This window comes from Engystomops pustulosus, unplaced genomic scaffold (genome assembly GCF_040894005.1).
Source record: "Engystomops pustulosus unplaced genomic scaffold, aEngPut4.maternal MAT_SCAFFOLD_93, whole genome shotgun sequence".
NCBI classification, from domain to species: Eukaryota; Metazoa; Chordata; class Amphibia; order Anura; family Leptodactylidae; genus Engystomops; species Engystomops pustulosus.
The window spans coordinates 298465-315031 of NW_027284979.1; the positions used below are offsets into that span (position 1 = coordinate 298465).

Sequence of the window (16567 nt, forward strand, 5' to 3'; positions counted from 1 at the left end):
CTCTCACATGTGTATAGGAGGAGAGAACATGTCAGGTACTTGTGTAGCTGATGTCTGTGTCTCTCACATGTGTATAGGAGGAGAGAGCATGTCAGGTACTTGTGTAGCTGATGTCTGTGTCTCTCACATGTGTATAGGAGGAGAGAACATGTCAGGTACTTGTGTAGCTGATGTCTGTGTCTCATGTGTATAGGAGGAGAGAACATGTCAGGTACTTGTGTAGTTGATGTCTGTGTCTATCACATGTGTATAGGAGGAGAGAACATGTCAGGTACTTGTGTAGGTGATGTCTGTGTCTCACATGTGTATAGGAGGAGAGAACATGTCAGGTACTTGTGTAGCTGATGTCTGTGTCTCACATGTGTATAGGAGGAGAGAACATGTCAGGTACTTGTGTAGGTGATGTCTGTGTCTCATGTGTATAGGAGGAGAGAACATGTCAGGTACTTGTGTAGCTGATGTCTGTATAGGAGGAGAGAACATGTCAAGTACTTGTGTAGCTGATGTCTGTCTCTCACTTGTGTATAGGAGGAGAGGACATGTCAGGTACTTGTGTAGCTGATGTCTGTGTCTCACATGTGTATAGGAGGAGAGAACATGTCAGGTACTTGTGTAGCTGATGTCTGTGTCTCACATGTGTATGAGGAGAGAACATGTCAGGTACTTGTGTAGCTGATGTCTGTGTCTCACATGTGTATGAGGAGAGAACATGTCAGGTACTTGTGTAGCTGATGTCTGTGTCTCTCACATGTGTATAGGAGGAGAAAACATTTCAGGTACTTGTGTAGCTGATGTCTGTGTCTCTCACATGTGTATAGGAGGAGAGAACATGTGAAGTACTTGTGTAGCTGATGTCTGTGTCTCATATGTGTATGAGGAGAGAACATGTCAGGTACTTGTGTAGCTGATGTCTGTGTCTCTCACATGTGTATAGGAGGAGAGAACATGTCAGGTACTTGTGTAGCTGATGTCTGTGTCTCACATGTGTATGAGGAGAGAACATGTCAGGTACTTGTGTAGCTGATGTCTGTGTCTCTCACATGTGTATAGGAGGAGAGAACATGTCAGGTACTTGTGTAGCTGATGTCTGTGTCTCTCACATGTGTATAGGAGGAGAGAGCATGTCAGGTACTTGTGTAGCTGATGTCTGTGTCTCTCACATGTGTATAGGAGGAGAGAACATGTCAGGTACTTGTGTAGCTGATGTCTGTGTCTCATGTGTATAGGAGGAGAGAACATGTCAGGTACTTGTGTAGTTGATGTCTGTGTCTCTCACATGTGTATAGGAGGAGAGAGCATGTCAGGTACTTGTGTAGCTGATGTCTGTCTCACATGTGTATAGGAGGAGAGAACATGTCAGGTACTTGTGTAGCTGATGTCTGTGTCTCTCACATGTGTATAGGAGGAGAGAACATGTCAGGTACTTGTGTAGCTGATGTCTGTGTCTCTCACATGTGAATAGGAGGAGAGAACATGTCAGGTACTTGTGTAGCTGATGTCTGTGTCTCTCACATGTGTATAGGAGGAGAGAACATGTCAGGCACTTGTGTAGCTGATGTCTGTGTCTCACATGTGTATAGGAGGAGAGAACATGTCAGGTACTTGTGTAGCTGATGTCTGTATATATCACATGTGTATAGGAGGAGAGAACATGTCAGGTACTTGTGTAGCTGATGTCTGTGTCTCACACGTGTATAGGAGGAGAGAACATGTCAGGTACTTGTGTAGCTGATGTCTGTGTCTCACATGTGTATAGGAGGATAGAACATGTCAGGTACTTGTGTAGCTGATGTCTGTATATCACATGTGTATAGGAGGAGAGAACATGTCAGGTACTTGTGTAGCTGATGTCTGTGTCTCTCACATGTGTATAGGAGGAGAGAACATGTCAGGTACTTGTGTAGCTGATGTCTGTGTCTCATGTGTATAGGAGGAGAGAACATGTCAGGTACTTGTGTAGCTGATGTCTGTGTCTCATGTGTATAGGAGGAGAGAACATGTCAGGTACTTGTGTAGATGATGTCTGTGTCTCACATGTGTATAGGAGGAGAGAACATGTCAGGTACTTGTGTAGCTGATGTCTGTGTCTCACATGTGTATAGGAGGAGAGAACATGTCAGGTACTTGTGTAGCTGATGTCTGTGTCTCTCACATGTGTATAGGAGGAGAGAACATGTCAGGTACTTGTGTAGCTGATGTCTGTGTCTCTCACATGTGAATAGGAGGAGAGAACATGTCAGGTACTTGTGTAGCTGATGTCTGTGTCTCTCACATATGTATAGGAGGAGAGAACATGTCAGGTACTTGTGTAGCTGATGTCTGTGTCTATCACATGTGTATAGGAGGAGAGAACATGTCAGGTACTTGTGTAGCTGATGTCTGTGTCTATCACATGTGTATAGGAGGAGAGAACATGTCAGGTACTTGTGTAGCTGATGTCTGTGTCTCACATGTGTATAGGAGGAGAGAACATGTCAGGTACTTGTGTAGCTGATGTCTGTGTCTCACATGTGTATAGGAGGTGAGAACATGTCAGGTACTTGTGTAGCTGATGTCTGTATATATCACATGTGTATAGGAGGAGAGAACATGTCAGGTACTTGTGTAGCTGATGTCTGTGTCTCTCACATGTGTATAGGAGGATAGAACATGTCAGGTACTTGTGTAGCTGATGGCTATGTCTCTCACATGTGTATAGGAGGAGAGAACATGTCAGATACTTGTGTAGCTGATGTCTGTGTCTCACATGTGTATAGGAGGATAGAACATGTCAGGTACTTGTGTAGCTGATGTCTGTGTCTATCACATGTGTATAGGAGGAGAGAACATGTCAGGTACTTGTGTAGCTGATGTCTGTGTCTCTCACATGTGTATAGGAGGAGAGAACATGTCAGGTACTTGTGTAGCTGATGTCTGTGTCTCTCACATGTGTATAGGAGGAGAGAACATGTCAGGTACTTGTGTAGCTGATGTCTGTGTCTCTCAAATGTGTATAGGAGGAGAGAACATGTCAGGTACTTGTGTAGCTGACGTCTGTGTCTCACATGTGTATAGGAGGAGAGAACATGTCAGGTACTTGTGTAGCTGATGTCTGTGTCTCTCACATGTGTATAGGAGGAGAGAACATGTCAGGTACTTGTGTAGCTGATGTCTGTGTCTCTCACATGTGTATAGGAGGAGAGAACGTGTGAGGTACTTGTGTAGCTGATGTCTGTGTCTCACATGTGTATAGGAGGAGAGAACATGTCAGGTACTTGTGTAGCTGATGTCTGTGTCTTTCACATGTGTATAGGAGGAGAACATGTCAGGTGCTTGTGTAGTTGATGTCTGTGTCTCTCACATGTGTATAGAAGGAGAGAGCATGTCAGGTACTTGTGTAGCTGATGTCTGTCTCACATGTGTATAGGAGGAGAGAGCATGTCAGGTACTTGTGTACCTGATGTCTGTATATCACATGTGTATAGGAGGAGAGAACATGTCAGGTACTTGTGTAGCTGATGTCTGTCTCACATGTGTATAGGAGGAGAGAACATGTCAGGTACTTGTGTAGCTGATGTCTGTGTCTCACATGTGTATAGGAGGAGAGAACATGTCAGGTACTTGTGTAGTTGATGTCTGTGTCTCTCACATGTGTATAGAAGGAGAGAGCATGTCAGGTACTTGTGTAGTTGATGTCTGTGTCTCTCACATGTGTATAGAAGGAGAGAACATGTCAGGTACTTGTGTAGCTGATGTCTGTGTCTCACATGTGTATAGGAGGAGAGAACATGTCAGGTACTTGTGTAGCTGATGTCTGTGTCTTTCACATGTGAATAGGAGGAGAGAACATGTCAGTTACTTGTGTAGCTGATGTCTGTGTCTCTCACATGTGTATAGGAGGAGAGAACATGTCAGGTACTTGTGTAGCTGATGTCTGTGTCTCTCACATGTGTATAGGAGGAGAGAACATGTCAGGTACTTGTGTAGCTGATGTCTGTGTCTCTTACATGTGTATAGGAGGAGAGAACATGTCAGGTACTTGTGTAGCTGATGTCTGTGTCTCACATGTGTATAGGAGGAGAGAACATGTCAGGTACTTGTGTAGCTGATGTCTATGTCTCACATGTGTATAGGAGGAGAGAACATGTCAGGTACCTGTGTAGCTGATGTCTGTGTCTCTCACAGACATCAGCTACACAAGTACCTGACATGATCTCTCCTGCTATACACATGTGAGAGAGACAGACATCAGCTACACAAGTACCTAACATGTTCTCTCCTCCTATACACATGTGATATACAGACATCAGCTACACAAGTACCTGACATGTTCTCTCCTCCTATACACATGTGAGAGACACAGACATCAGCTACACAAGTACCTGACATGTTCTCTCCTCCTATACACATGTGAGAGATACAGACATCAGCTACACAAGTACCTGACATGTTCTCTCCTCCTATACACATGTGAGACACAGACATCAGCTACACAAGTACCTGACATGTTCTCTCCTCCTATACACATGTGAGACACAGACATCAGCTACACAAGTGCCTGACATGTTCTCTCCTCCTATACACATGTGAGAGACACAGACATCAGCTACACAAGTACCTGACATGTTCTCTCCTCCTATACACGTGTGATAGACACAGACATCAGCTACACAAGTACCTGACATGTTCTCTCCTCCTATACACGTGTGATAGACACAGACATCAGCTACACAAGCACCTGACATGTTCTCTCCTCCTATACACATGTGATAGACACAGACATCAGCTACACAAGTACCTGACATGTTCTCTCCTCCTATACTCATGTGAGACAGACATCAGCTACACAAGTGCCTGACATGTTCTCTCCTCCTATACACATGTGAGAGACACAGACATCAGCTACACAAGTACCTGACATGTTCTCTCCTCCTATACACATGTGATACACAGACATCAGCTACACAAGTACTTGACATGTTCTCTCCTCCTATACAGACATCAGCTACACAAGTACCTGACATGTTCTCTCCTCCTATACACATGTGAGACACAGACATCAGCTACACAAGTACCTGACATGTTCTCTCCTCCTATACACATGTGAGAGACACAGACATCAGCTACACAAGTACCTGACATGTTCTCTCCTCCTATACACATGTGAGAGACACAGACATCAGCTACACAAGTACCTGACATGTTCTCTCCTCCTATACACATGTGAGAGACACAGACATCAGCTACACAAGTACCTGACATGTTCTCTCCTCCTATACACATGTGAGAGACACAGACATCAGCTACACAAGTACCTGACATGTTCTCTCCTCCTATACACGTGTGATAGACACAGACATCAGCTACACAAGTACCTGACATATTCTCTACTCCTATACACATGTGATACACAGACATCAGCTACACAAGTACCTGACATGTTCTCTCCTCCTATACACACGTGAGAGACACAGACATCAGCTACACAAGTACCTGACATGTTCTCTCCTCCTATACACGTGTGAGAGACACAGACATCAGCTACACAAGTACCTGACATGTTCTCTCCTCCTATACACATGTGTGAGACACAGACATCAGCTACACAAGTACCTGACATGTTCTCTCCTCCTATACACAAGTAATATACAGACATCAGCTACACAAGTACCTGACATGTTCTCTCCTCCTATACACATGTGTGAGACACAGACATCAGCTACACAAGTACCTGACATGTTCTCTCCTCCTATACACAAGTAATATACAGACATCAGCTACACAAGTACCTGACATGTTCTCTCCTCCCATACACAAGTAATATACAGACATCAGCTACACAAGTACCTGACATGTTCTCTCCTCCTATACACATGTGAGAGACACAGACATCAGCTACACAAGTACCTGACATGTTCTCTCCTCCTATACACATGTTATAGACACAGACATCAGCTACACAAGTACCTGACATGTTCTCTCCTCCTATACACATGTGAGAGACACAGACATCAGCTACACAAGTACCTGACATGTTCTCTCCTCCTATACACAAGTAATATACAGACATCAGCTACACAAGTACCTGACATGTTCTCTCCTCCTATACACATGTGACAGACACAGACATCAGCTACACAAGTACCTGACATGTTCTCTCCTCCTATACACATGTGAGAGACACAGACATCAGCTACACAAGTACCTGACATGTTCTCTCCTCCTATACACATGTTATAGACACAGACATCAGCTACACAAGTACCTGACATGTTCTCTCCTCCTATACACATGTGAGACATAGACATCAGCTACACAAGTACCTGACATGTTCTCTCCTCCTATACACGTGTGAGAGACACAGACATCAGCTACACAAGTACCTGACATGTTCTCTCCTCCTATACACATTTGAGAGACACAGACATCAGTTACATATATGCCTGACATGTTCTCTTCTCCTATACACATGTGAGACACAGACATCAGCTGCACAAGTGCCTGACATGTTCTCTCCCCCTATACACATGTGAGAGACACAGACATCAGCTACACAAGTACCTGACATGTTCTCTCCTCCTATACACATGTGATAGACACAGACATCAGCTACACAAGTACCTGACATGTTCTCTCCTCCTATACACATGTGAGAGACACAGACATCAGCTACACAAGTACCTGACATGTTCTCTCCTCCTATACACATGTAATAGACACAGACATCAGCTACACAAGTACCTGACATGTTCTCTCCTCCTATACACATGTGAGAGACAAACATCAACTACACAAGTACCTGACATGTTCTCTCCTCCTATACACATGAGACAGACATCAGCTACACAAGTACCTGACATGTTCTCTCCTCCTATACACATGTGAGAGACACAGACATCAACTACACAAGTACCTGACATGTTCTCTCCTCCTATACACATGAGACACAGACATCAGCTACACAAGTACCTGACATGTTCTCTTCTCCTATACACATGTGAGACACAGACATCAGCTACACAAGTGCCTGACATGTTCTCTCCTCCTATACACATGTGAGAGACACAGACATCAGCTGCACAAGTACCTGACATGTTCTCTCCTCCTATACACATGTGAGACACAGACATCAGCTATTCAAGTACCTGACATGTTCTCTCCTCCTATACACATGTGAGAGACACAGACATCAACTACACAAGTACCTAACATGTTCTCTCCTCCTATACACATGTGAGAGACACAGACATCAGCTACACAAGTCCCTGACATGTTCTCTCCTCCTATACACATGTAAGAGACACAGACATCAGCTACACAAGTACCTGACATGTTCTCTCCTCCTATATACATGTGAGACACAGACATCAGCTACACAAGTACCTGACATGTTCTCTCCTCCTATACACATGTGAGAGACACAGACCTCAGCTACACAAGTACCTGACATGTTCTCTCCTCCTATACACGTGTGAGACATAGACATCAGCTACACAAGTACCTGACATGTTCTCTCCTCCTATACACATGAGACAGACATCAGCTACACAAGTACCTGACATGTTCTCTCCTCCTATACACATGTGATAGATACAGACATCCGCTACACAAGTACCTGACATGTCCTCTCCTTCTATACACATGTGAGAGACACAGACATCAGCTACACAAGTACCTGACATGTTCTCTCCTCCTATACACATGTGAGAGACACAGACATCAGCTACACAAGTACCTAACATGTTCTCTCCTCCTATACACATGTGAGACACAGACATCAGCTACACAAGTACCTGACATGTTCTCTCCTCCTATACACATGTGAGAGACACAGACATCAGCTACACAAGTACCTGACATGTTCTCTCCTCCTATACACGTGTGAGAGACACAGACATCAGCTACACAAGTACCTGACATGTTCTCTCCTCCTATACACATGTGATAGACACAGACATCAGCTACAAGTGTAATGTTCTGCTATAACATAGCTGCATCCTGGAGCTCTTGTATCTCTCCTATACACAGGCTTCAAGGGGCGCCAGCACCAGGAGGCACATCATTTTACCTCTCCTCATTATACAGGCTGTCAGTCAAGCACTTGGGGGCGTGGTTGTGCCTCCCTCTTATGAATACGCTGGACAGCTGAATATGATAATGACTCGTACCTCTCAGGTCATTTGCATACAGTTTGTGAGACCTCTATATGCAGACATGGGATTGGCTGCGTATCTCAGCAAACACCCATCTCTAAAACCCTTGGTCGGTGCAGGGGGTTGTAACCCCTTCATCACCGGCTGTGGAATTTAATGGTTAAGAACGGCGCTCCATGTGATGTCTTCGTGATTGTCATTGTGATTACTACTGTGTAAAAATGCCATATACTGCATTACAGTAGTATTGTAGTATATGGTAGGAACAATCAGACCCTCTAGGGTTAAAGTACCTAGAGAGCCTGAAAAATGGGTTAATCCCCCTTCCCTAGAACTGATATAAAATATAATGAACTGTAAAAATCAGAAACCCGTCAGGTATCACAATGCCCGATCCATCAAAATAACGGTTGTTACGGGCGGTGAAGCACATAAACGGAAATGGCGTCCAAATGTCAGAAACGTGACTTTTACATCACACAAAAAATAAAAAAAATGATCAAAAAGTCACCCAGTCCTCAAAACGGAAGCAATGAAAACATCGGCAAGAAATGTCCCGGCACTCAGCTCCGTGCACCCAAGTACCAAAACGTTACGAGCGCCAGAAGGTGGCAACACAAAAGGCTTTTCGTACACGTTGTTTTCATTTGTGAAAATGTCATTAAACACAATAAAACCTGTAAATTTGGTGTCACCGCGATCGCACCGAACCAAAGACGAAGCAGACGGGATGTATGGCGGCGTAAAAACTGAGCCCACAGGAAAGTGTCTGCGTTGTTCCCTCCACCTCTCGTTGGTGAATTGCCCCAGTTTGTGGCGGGAGAACTTGGTATCGGGAAGTTCTGCCCTTTCTATGGCGCCAGGAACGAGTCTGATCAAAAAGAACAGAAAAGCTCAAGCTCAGGAGGCCTCAGATTATACATCATACAGCCGACTGTTTGGTCCTTTTGTCTTGCAATGTTTTTCTGCTCACTTCCTTTCGTTTGGCAGACCCTCCTGGCCGAGCATCACGGTGTGGTGGACCCCCTGGGGCTGGACCAGAAGGAACACGAGGACATGGCCGCCTGCTACCACCTGCTGCTGCAGAACTTCCACACTCTCCTCTCCTGGTTTGTGCTTGTAGTCGTGTCAGACGTGTGTATCTGGAGCTCGGGGGATGGGGTGTATAGGTGGCTGTAGTCGTGTCAGACGTGTGTATCTGGAGCTTGGGGGATGGGGAGTATAGGTGGCTGTAGTCGTGTCAGACGTGTGTATCTGGAGCTCGGGGGATGGGGTGTATAGGTGGCTGTAGTCGTGTCAGACGTGTGTATCTGGAGCTTGGGGGATGGGGTGTATAGGTGGCTGTAGTCGTGTCAGACGTGTGTCTCTGGAGCTTGGGGGATGGGGTGTATAGGTGGTTGTAGTCGTGTCAGACGTGTGTATCTGGAGCTCGGGGGATGGGGTGTATAGGTGGTTGTAGTCGTGTCAGACGGGTGTATAGGTGGCTGTAGTCGTGTCAGACGTGTGTATCTGGAGCTCGGGGGATGGGGAGTACAGGTGGTTGTAGTAGTGTCAGACGTGTGTATCTGGAACTCGGGGGATGGGGTGTATAGGTGGCTGTAGTCGTGTCAGACGTGTGTATCTGGAGCTTGGGGAATGGGGTGTATAGGTGGCTGTAGTCGTGTCAGACGTGTGTATCTGGAGCTCGGGGGATGGGGAGTATAGGTGGTTGTAGTCGTGTCAGACGTGTGTATCTGGAGCTCGGGGGATGGGGTGTATAGGTGGTTGTAGTAGTGTCAGACGTGTGTATCTGGAGCTCGGGGGATGGGGAGTATAGGTGGCTGTAGTCGTGTCAGACGTGTGTATCTGGAGCTCGGGGGATGGGGTGTATAGGTGGTTGTAGTCGTGTCAGACGTGTGTATCTGGAGCTCGGGGGATGGGGTGTATAGGTGGCTGTAGTCGTGTCAGACGTGTGTATCTGGAGCTCGGGGGATGGGGAGTACAGGTGGTTGTAGTCGTGTCAGACGTGTGTATCTGGAGCTCGGGGGATGGGGAGTACAGGTGGTTGTAGTCGTGTCAGACGTGTGTATCTGGAGCTCGGGGGATGGGGAGTATAGGTGGCTGTAGTCGTGTCAGACGTGTGTATCTGGAGCTCGGGGGATGGGGAGTACAGGTTGTTGTAGTCGTGTCAGACGTGTGTATCTGGAGCTCGGGGGATGGGGAGTATAGGTGGCTGTAGTCGTGTCAGACGTGTGTATCTGGAGCTCGAGGGATGGGGAGTATAGGTGGTTGTAGTCGTGTCAGACGTGTGTATCTGGAGCTCGGGGGATGGGGTGTATAGGTGGTTGTAGTCGTGTCAGACGTGTGTATCTGGAGCTCGGGGGATGGGGAGTATAGGTGGCTGTAGTCGTGTCAGACGTGTGTATCTGGAGCTCGGGGGATGGGGTGTATAGGTGGCTGTAGTCGTGTCAGACGTGTGTATCTGGAGCTCGGGGGATGGGGAGTACAGGTGGTTGTAGTCGTGTCAGACTTGTGTATCTGGAGCTCGGGGGATGGGGAGTACAGGTGGTTGTAGTCGTGTCAGACGTGTGTATCTGGAGCTCGGGGGATGGGGAGTATAGGTGGTTGTAGTCGTGTCAGACGTGTGTATCTGGAGCTCGGGGGATGGGGTGTATAGGTGGTTGTAGTCGTGTCAGACGTGTGTATCTGGAGCTCGGGGGATGGGGTGTATAGGTGGCTGTAGTCGTGTCAGACGTGTGTATCTGGAGCTCGGGGGATGGGGTGTATAGGTGGTTGTAGTCGTGTCAGACGTGTGTATCTGGAGCTCGGGGGATGGGGTGTATAGGTGGCTGTAGTCGTGTCAGACGTGTGTATCTGGAGCTCGGGGGATGGGGTGTATAGGTGGTTGTAGTCGTGTCAGACGTGTGTATCTGGAGCTTGGGGGATGGGGTGTATAGGTGGTTGTAGTCGTGTCAGACGTGTGTATCTGGAGCTCGGGGGATGGGGTGTATAGGTGGTTGTAGTCGTGTCAGACGGGTGTATAGGTGGCTGTAGTCGTGTCAGACGTGTGTATCTGGAGCTCGGGGGATGGGGAGTACAGGTGGTTGTAGTAGTGTCAGACGTGTGTATCTGGAACTCGGGGGATGGGGTGTATAGGTGGCTGTAGTCGTGTCAGACGTGTGTATCTGGAGCTTGGGGAATGGGGTGTATAGGTGGCTGTAGTCGTGTCAGACGTGTGTATCTGGAGCTCGGGGGATGGGGAGTATAGGTGGTTGTAGTCGTGTCAGACGTGTGTATCTGGAGCTCGGGGGATGGGGTGTATAGGTGGTTGTAGTAGTGTCAGACGTGTGTATCTGGAGCTCGGGGGATGGGGAGTATAGGTGGCTGTAGTCGTGTCAGACGTGTGTATCTGGAGCTCGGGGGATGGGGTGTATAGGTGGTTGTAGTCGTGTCAGACGTGTGTAGCTGGAGCTCGGGGGATGGGGTGTATAGGTGGTTGTAGTCGTGTCAGACGTGTGTATCTGGAGCTCGGGGGATGGGGTGTATAGGTGGCTGTAGTCGTGTCAGACGTGTGTATCTGGAGCTCGGGGGATGGGGAGTACAGGTGGTTGTAGTCGTGTCAGACGTGTGTATCTGGAGCTCGGGGGATGGGGAGTACAGGTGGTTGTAGTCGTGTCAGACGTGTGTATCTGGAGCTCGGGGGATGGGGAGTATAGGTGGCTGTAGTCGTGTCAGACGTGTGTATCTGGAGCTCGGGGGATGGGGAGTACAGGTGGTTGTAGTCGTGTCAGACGTGTGTATCTGGAGCTCGGGGGATGGGGAGTATAGGTGGCTGTAGTCGTGTCAGACGTGTGTATCTGGAGCTCGAGGGATGGGGAGTATAGGTGGTTGTAGTCGTGTCAGACGTGTGTATCTGGAGCTCGGGGGATGGGGTGTATAGGTGGTTGTAGTCGTGTCAGACGTGTGTATCTGGAGCTCGGGGGATGGGGAGTATAGGTGGCTGTAGTCGTGTCAGACGTGCGTATCTGGAGCTCGGGGGATGGGGTGTATAGGTGGCTGTAGTCGTGTCAGACGTGTGTATCTGGAGCTCGGGGGATGGGGAGTACAGGTGGTTGTAGTCGTGTCAGACTTGTGTATCTGGAGCTCGGGGGATGGGGAGTACAGGTGGTTGTAGTCGTGTCAGACGTGTGTATCTGGAGCTCGGGGGATGGGGAGTATAGGTGGTTGTAGTCGTGTCAGACGTGTGTATCTGGAGCTCGGGGGATGGGGTGTATAGGTGGTTGTAGTCGTGTCAGACGTGTGTAGCTGGAGCTCGGGGGATGGGGTGTATAGGTGGCTGTAGTCGTGTCAGACGTGTGTATCTGGAGCTCGGGGGATGGGGTGTATAGGTGGTTGTAGTCGTGTCAGACGTGTGTATCTGGAGCTCGGGGGATGGGGTGTATAGGTGGCTGTAGTCGTGTCAGACGTGTGTATCTGGAGCTCGGGGGATGGGGTGTATAGGTGGTTGTAGTCGTGTCAGACGTGTGTATCTGGAGCTCGGGGGATGGGGTGTATAGGTGGCTGTAGTCGTGTCAGACGTGTGTATCTGGAGCTCGGGGGATGGGGTGTATAGGTGGTCGTATTGTGATGATGGCATCTTCCATTTTCAGGAATGGATTTTTGCAGCCTGAGAACAGTGATTTGTTGAGGTCGGCCCTTGCTGTGTTTGCAAACAGAATAAAGGAGTCGGACCCCTCGGTGGATGTTGCGGAGGGGGTCAGGTAAGTATCCCTGTGTGTCCAGATTGTGAGCTCTTGTGCCTGTGCTGATGCTTTGTCTTTACAGCCACAGTTTCAGCTACTTCCAGAACTTGCGCAGCAGCATGCCCACCCTCCATGCCAGCCTGCTCCTTACCCGGCTGCTGATCACACTGGTGGGGAAGGCAGATGCTGCACCATACCGCAGCAGGATAGGTATTCTGGCTTACCTTTAATCATTGCTTCATTCATTCTGCAGCAGAGCTTCATTCTTACTCTTTTGGACACAGCTTCGATAGTGAAAGGTTTTCTGTGCCAGTCGTGGATCCTGCCCAGCGGGGAGCGTGACAGGGGGACTCAATTTAATGAGACGCTGCAGAGCCTGTTATGGTAAGTGATGCACACTCTGCCTATGGAGGGCGCTCTCCTTACTGACCCGATACAGCAAATACCAGCCATGGCATCCCTGCCATTATAAAGTGACCTTTCTGTTACTATCCCTACGTTGCAGTATCTATCTTGAGTATGTAGATATCCTTGAAGTAGTAGAAGAAATCTGTGGAACGGGAGTATCTGAACTGATGAATGCTGCTAAAGATGGAGGTTCATCCACTTACCCAACTCTTACCAGGTAAGTGACATGCATAAGTCATAGGTCAACATGGCTTGGACTGTCTGCTTTCCCCCTGTAGTGTTCAGCACAGGACTGTCTGCTCTCCCCCTGTAGGGATCAGTACTGCACTGTCTGCTCTCCCCCTGTAGAGATCAGTGCTGGACTGTCTGCTCTCCCCCTGTAGTGATCAGCGCTCGACTGTCTGCTCTCCCCCTGTAGTGATCAGCGCTGCACTGTCTGCTCTCCCCCTGTAGTGATCAGTGCTGGACTGTCTGCTCTCCCCCTGTAGTGATCAGTGCTGGACTGTCTGCTCTCCCCCTGTAGTGATCAGTGCTGGACTGTCTGCTCTCCCCCTGTAGTGATCAGTGCTGGACTGTCTGCTCTCCCCCTGTAGTGATCAGTACTGGACTGTCTGCTCTCCCCCTGTAGTGATCAGCGCTGCACTGTCTGCTCTCCCCCTGTAGAGATCAGCGCTGCACTGTCTGCTCTCCCCCTGTAGTGATCAGTGCTGGACTGACTGCTCTCCCCCTGTAGTGATCAGTACTGGACTGTCTGCTCTCCCCCTGTAGTGATTAGCACAGGACTGTCTGCTCTCCCCCTGTAGTGATCAGCGCTCGACTGTCTGCTCTCCCCCTGTAGTGATCAGCGCTGCACTGTCTGCTCTCCCCCTGTAGTGATCAGTGCTGGACTGTCTGCTCTCCCCCTGTAGTGATCAGTGCTGGACTGTCTGCTCTCCCCCTGTAGTGATCAGTGCTGGACTGTCTGCTCTCCCCCTGTAGTGATCAGTACTGGACTGTCTGCTCTCCCCCTGTAGTGATCAGCGCTGCACTGTCTGCTCTCCCCCTGTAGAGATCAGTGCTGCACTGTCTGCTCTCCCCCTGTAGTGATCAGTGCTGGACTGACTGCTCTCCCCCTGTAGTGATCAGTACTGAACTGTCTGCTCTCCCCCTGTAGTGATTAGCACAGGACTGTCTGCTCTCCCCCTTTAGTGATCAGTGCTGGACTGTCTGCTCTCCCCCGGTAGTGATCAGTGCTGGACTGCCTGCTCTCCCCCAGTAGTGATCAGTGCTGGACTGCCTGCTCTCCTCCTGTAGTGATCAGTGCTGGACTGTCTGCTCTCCCCCTGTAGTGATCAGTGCTGGACTGTCTGCTCTCCCCCTGTAGTGATCAGTACTGGACTGTCTGCTCTCCCCCTTTAGTGATCAGTGCTGGACTGCCTGCTCTCCTCCTGTAGTGATCAGTGCTGGACTGTCTGCTCTCCCCCTGTAGTGATCAGTGCTGGACTGTCTGCTCTCCCCCTGTAGTGATCAGTACTGGACTGTCTGCTCTCCCCCTTTAGTGATCAGTGCTGGACTGTCTGCTTTCCCCGGTAGTGATCAGTGCTGGACTGTCTGCTCTCCCCCTGTAGTGATCAGCACTGCACTGTCTGCTCTCCCCCGGTAGTGATCAGTGCTGGACTGCCTGCTCTCCCCCGGTAGTGATCAGTGCTGGACTGCCTGCTCTCCCCCGGTAGTGATCAGTGCTGGACTGCCTGCTCTCCCCCTGTAGTGATCAGTGCTGGACTGTCTGCTCTCCCCCTGTAGTGATCAGCACAGGACTGTCTGCTCTCCCCCTGTAGTGATCAGTGCTGGACTGCCTGCTCTCCCCCTGTAGTGATCAGCGCTGGACTGTCTGCTCTCCCCCTGTAGTGATCAGCACAGGACTGTCTGCTCTCCCCCTGTAGTGATCAGCACAGGACTGTCTGCTCTCCCCCTGTAGTGATCAGCACAGGACTGTCTGCTCTCCCCCTGTAGTGATCAGCACAGGACTGTCTGCTCTCCCCCTGTAGTGATCAGCACAGGACTGTCTGCTCTCCCCCTGTAGTGATCAGCACAGGACTGTCTGCTCTCCCCCTGTAGTGATCAGCACAGGACTGTCTGCTCTCCCCCTGTAGTGATCAGTGCTGGACTGTCTGCTCTCCTCCTGTAGTGATCAGCACAGGACTGTCTGCTCTCCCCCTGTAGTGATCAGCGCTGGACTGTCTGCTCTCCCCCGGTAGTGATCAGCGCTGGACTGTCTGCTCTCCCCCTGTAGTGATCAGTGCTGGACTGTCTGCTCTCCCCCTGTAGTGATCAGTGCTGGACTGTCTGCTCTCCCCCTGTAGTGATCAGTGCTGGACTGTCTGCTCTCCCCCTGTAGTGATCAGTGCTGGACTGTCTGCTCTCCCCCTGTAGTGATCATTGCTGGACTGTCTGCTCTCCCCCTGTAGTGTTCGGTGCTGGACTGTCTGCCCTGTAGTGTTGTTAGGGGTGGTCCTGCAACCCGTGTCCCGCAGGCGCCTCAGGGTGCCCCAGCCGCAGGCTCACTCCCTTCCCTTGCTCCAGTGAAGACCTCATGCTCCGGTGCACACGACCTCCTCCTGCCTCCTAGGGTGCGCGCAGACTGACTCTATAAAAGGGCCAGTGCACCGATGTTAGGCGGCCTGACCACGACTCCCATCCTCTGCCGCCTGCCTGACCACGACTCCCATCCTCTGCCGCCTGTCCTGACCTTCTGCCTGCCTGACCACGACTCCCATCCTCTGCCGCCTGTCCTGACCTTCTGCCTGACCACGACTCCCATCCTCTGCCGCCTGTCCTGACCTTCTGCCTGCCTGACCACGACTCCCATCCTCTGCCGCCTGTCCTGACCTTCTGCCTGCCTGACCACGACTCCCATCCTCTGCCGCCTGTTCTGACCTTCTGCCTGCCTGACCACGACTCCCATCCTCAGCCGCCTGTCCTGACCTTCTGCCTGCCTGACCACGACTCCCATCCTCTGCAGCCTGTCCTGACCTTCTGCCTGCCTGACCACGACTCCCATCCTCTGCCGCCTGTCCTGACCTTCTGCCTGCCTGACCACGACTCCCATCCTCTGCAGCCTGTCCTGACCTTCTGCCTGACCACGACTCCCATCCTCTGCAGCCTGTCCTGACCTTCTGCCTGACCACGACTCCCATCCTCTGCCGCCTGTCCTGACCTTCTGCCTGCCTGACCACGACTCCCATCCTCTGCCGCCTGTCCTGACCTTCTGCCTGCCTGACCACGACTCCCATCCTCTGCAGCCTGTCCTGACCTTCTGCCTGACCA

The 16567-nt window shown here is 49.8% G+C and overlaps 1 protein-coding gene across 1 annotated transcript in view; it reads left to right on the forward strand.

Moving 5' to 3' along the window:
- Positions 1 to 16567, forward strand: part of FANCD2 (FA complementation group D2) — a 149163-nt gene that overhangs the window by 97385 nt on the left and 35211 nt on the right. The window contains 5 exon segments of the mRNA XM_072131570.1: positions 9123 to 9241; positions 12761 to 12871; positions 12936 to 13063; positions 13138 to 13237; positions 13359 to 13478. Coding sequence (XP_071987671.1) covers positions 9123 to 9241; positions 12761 to 12871; positions 12936 to 13063; positions 13138 to 13237; positions 13359 to 13478 — 578 coding nt within the window.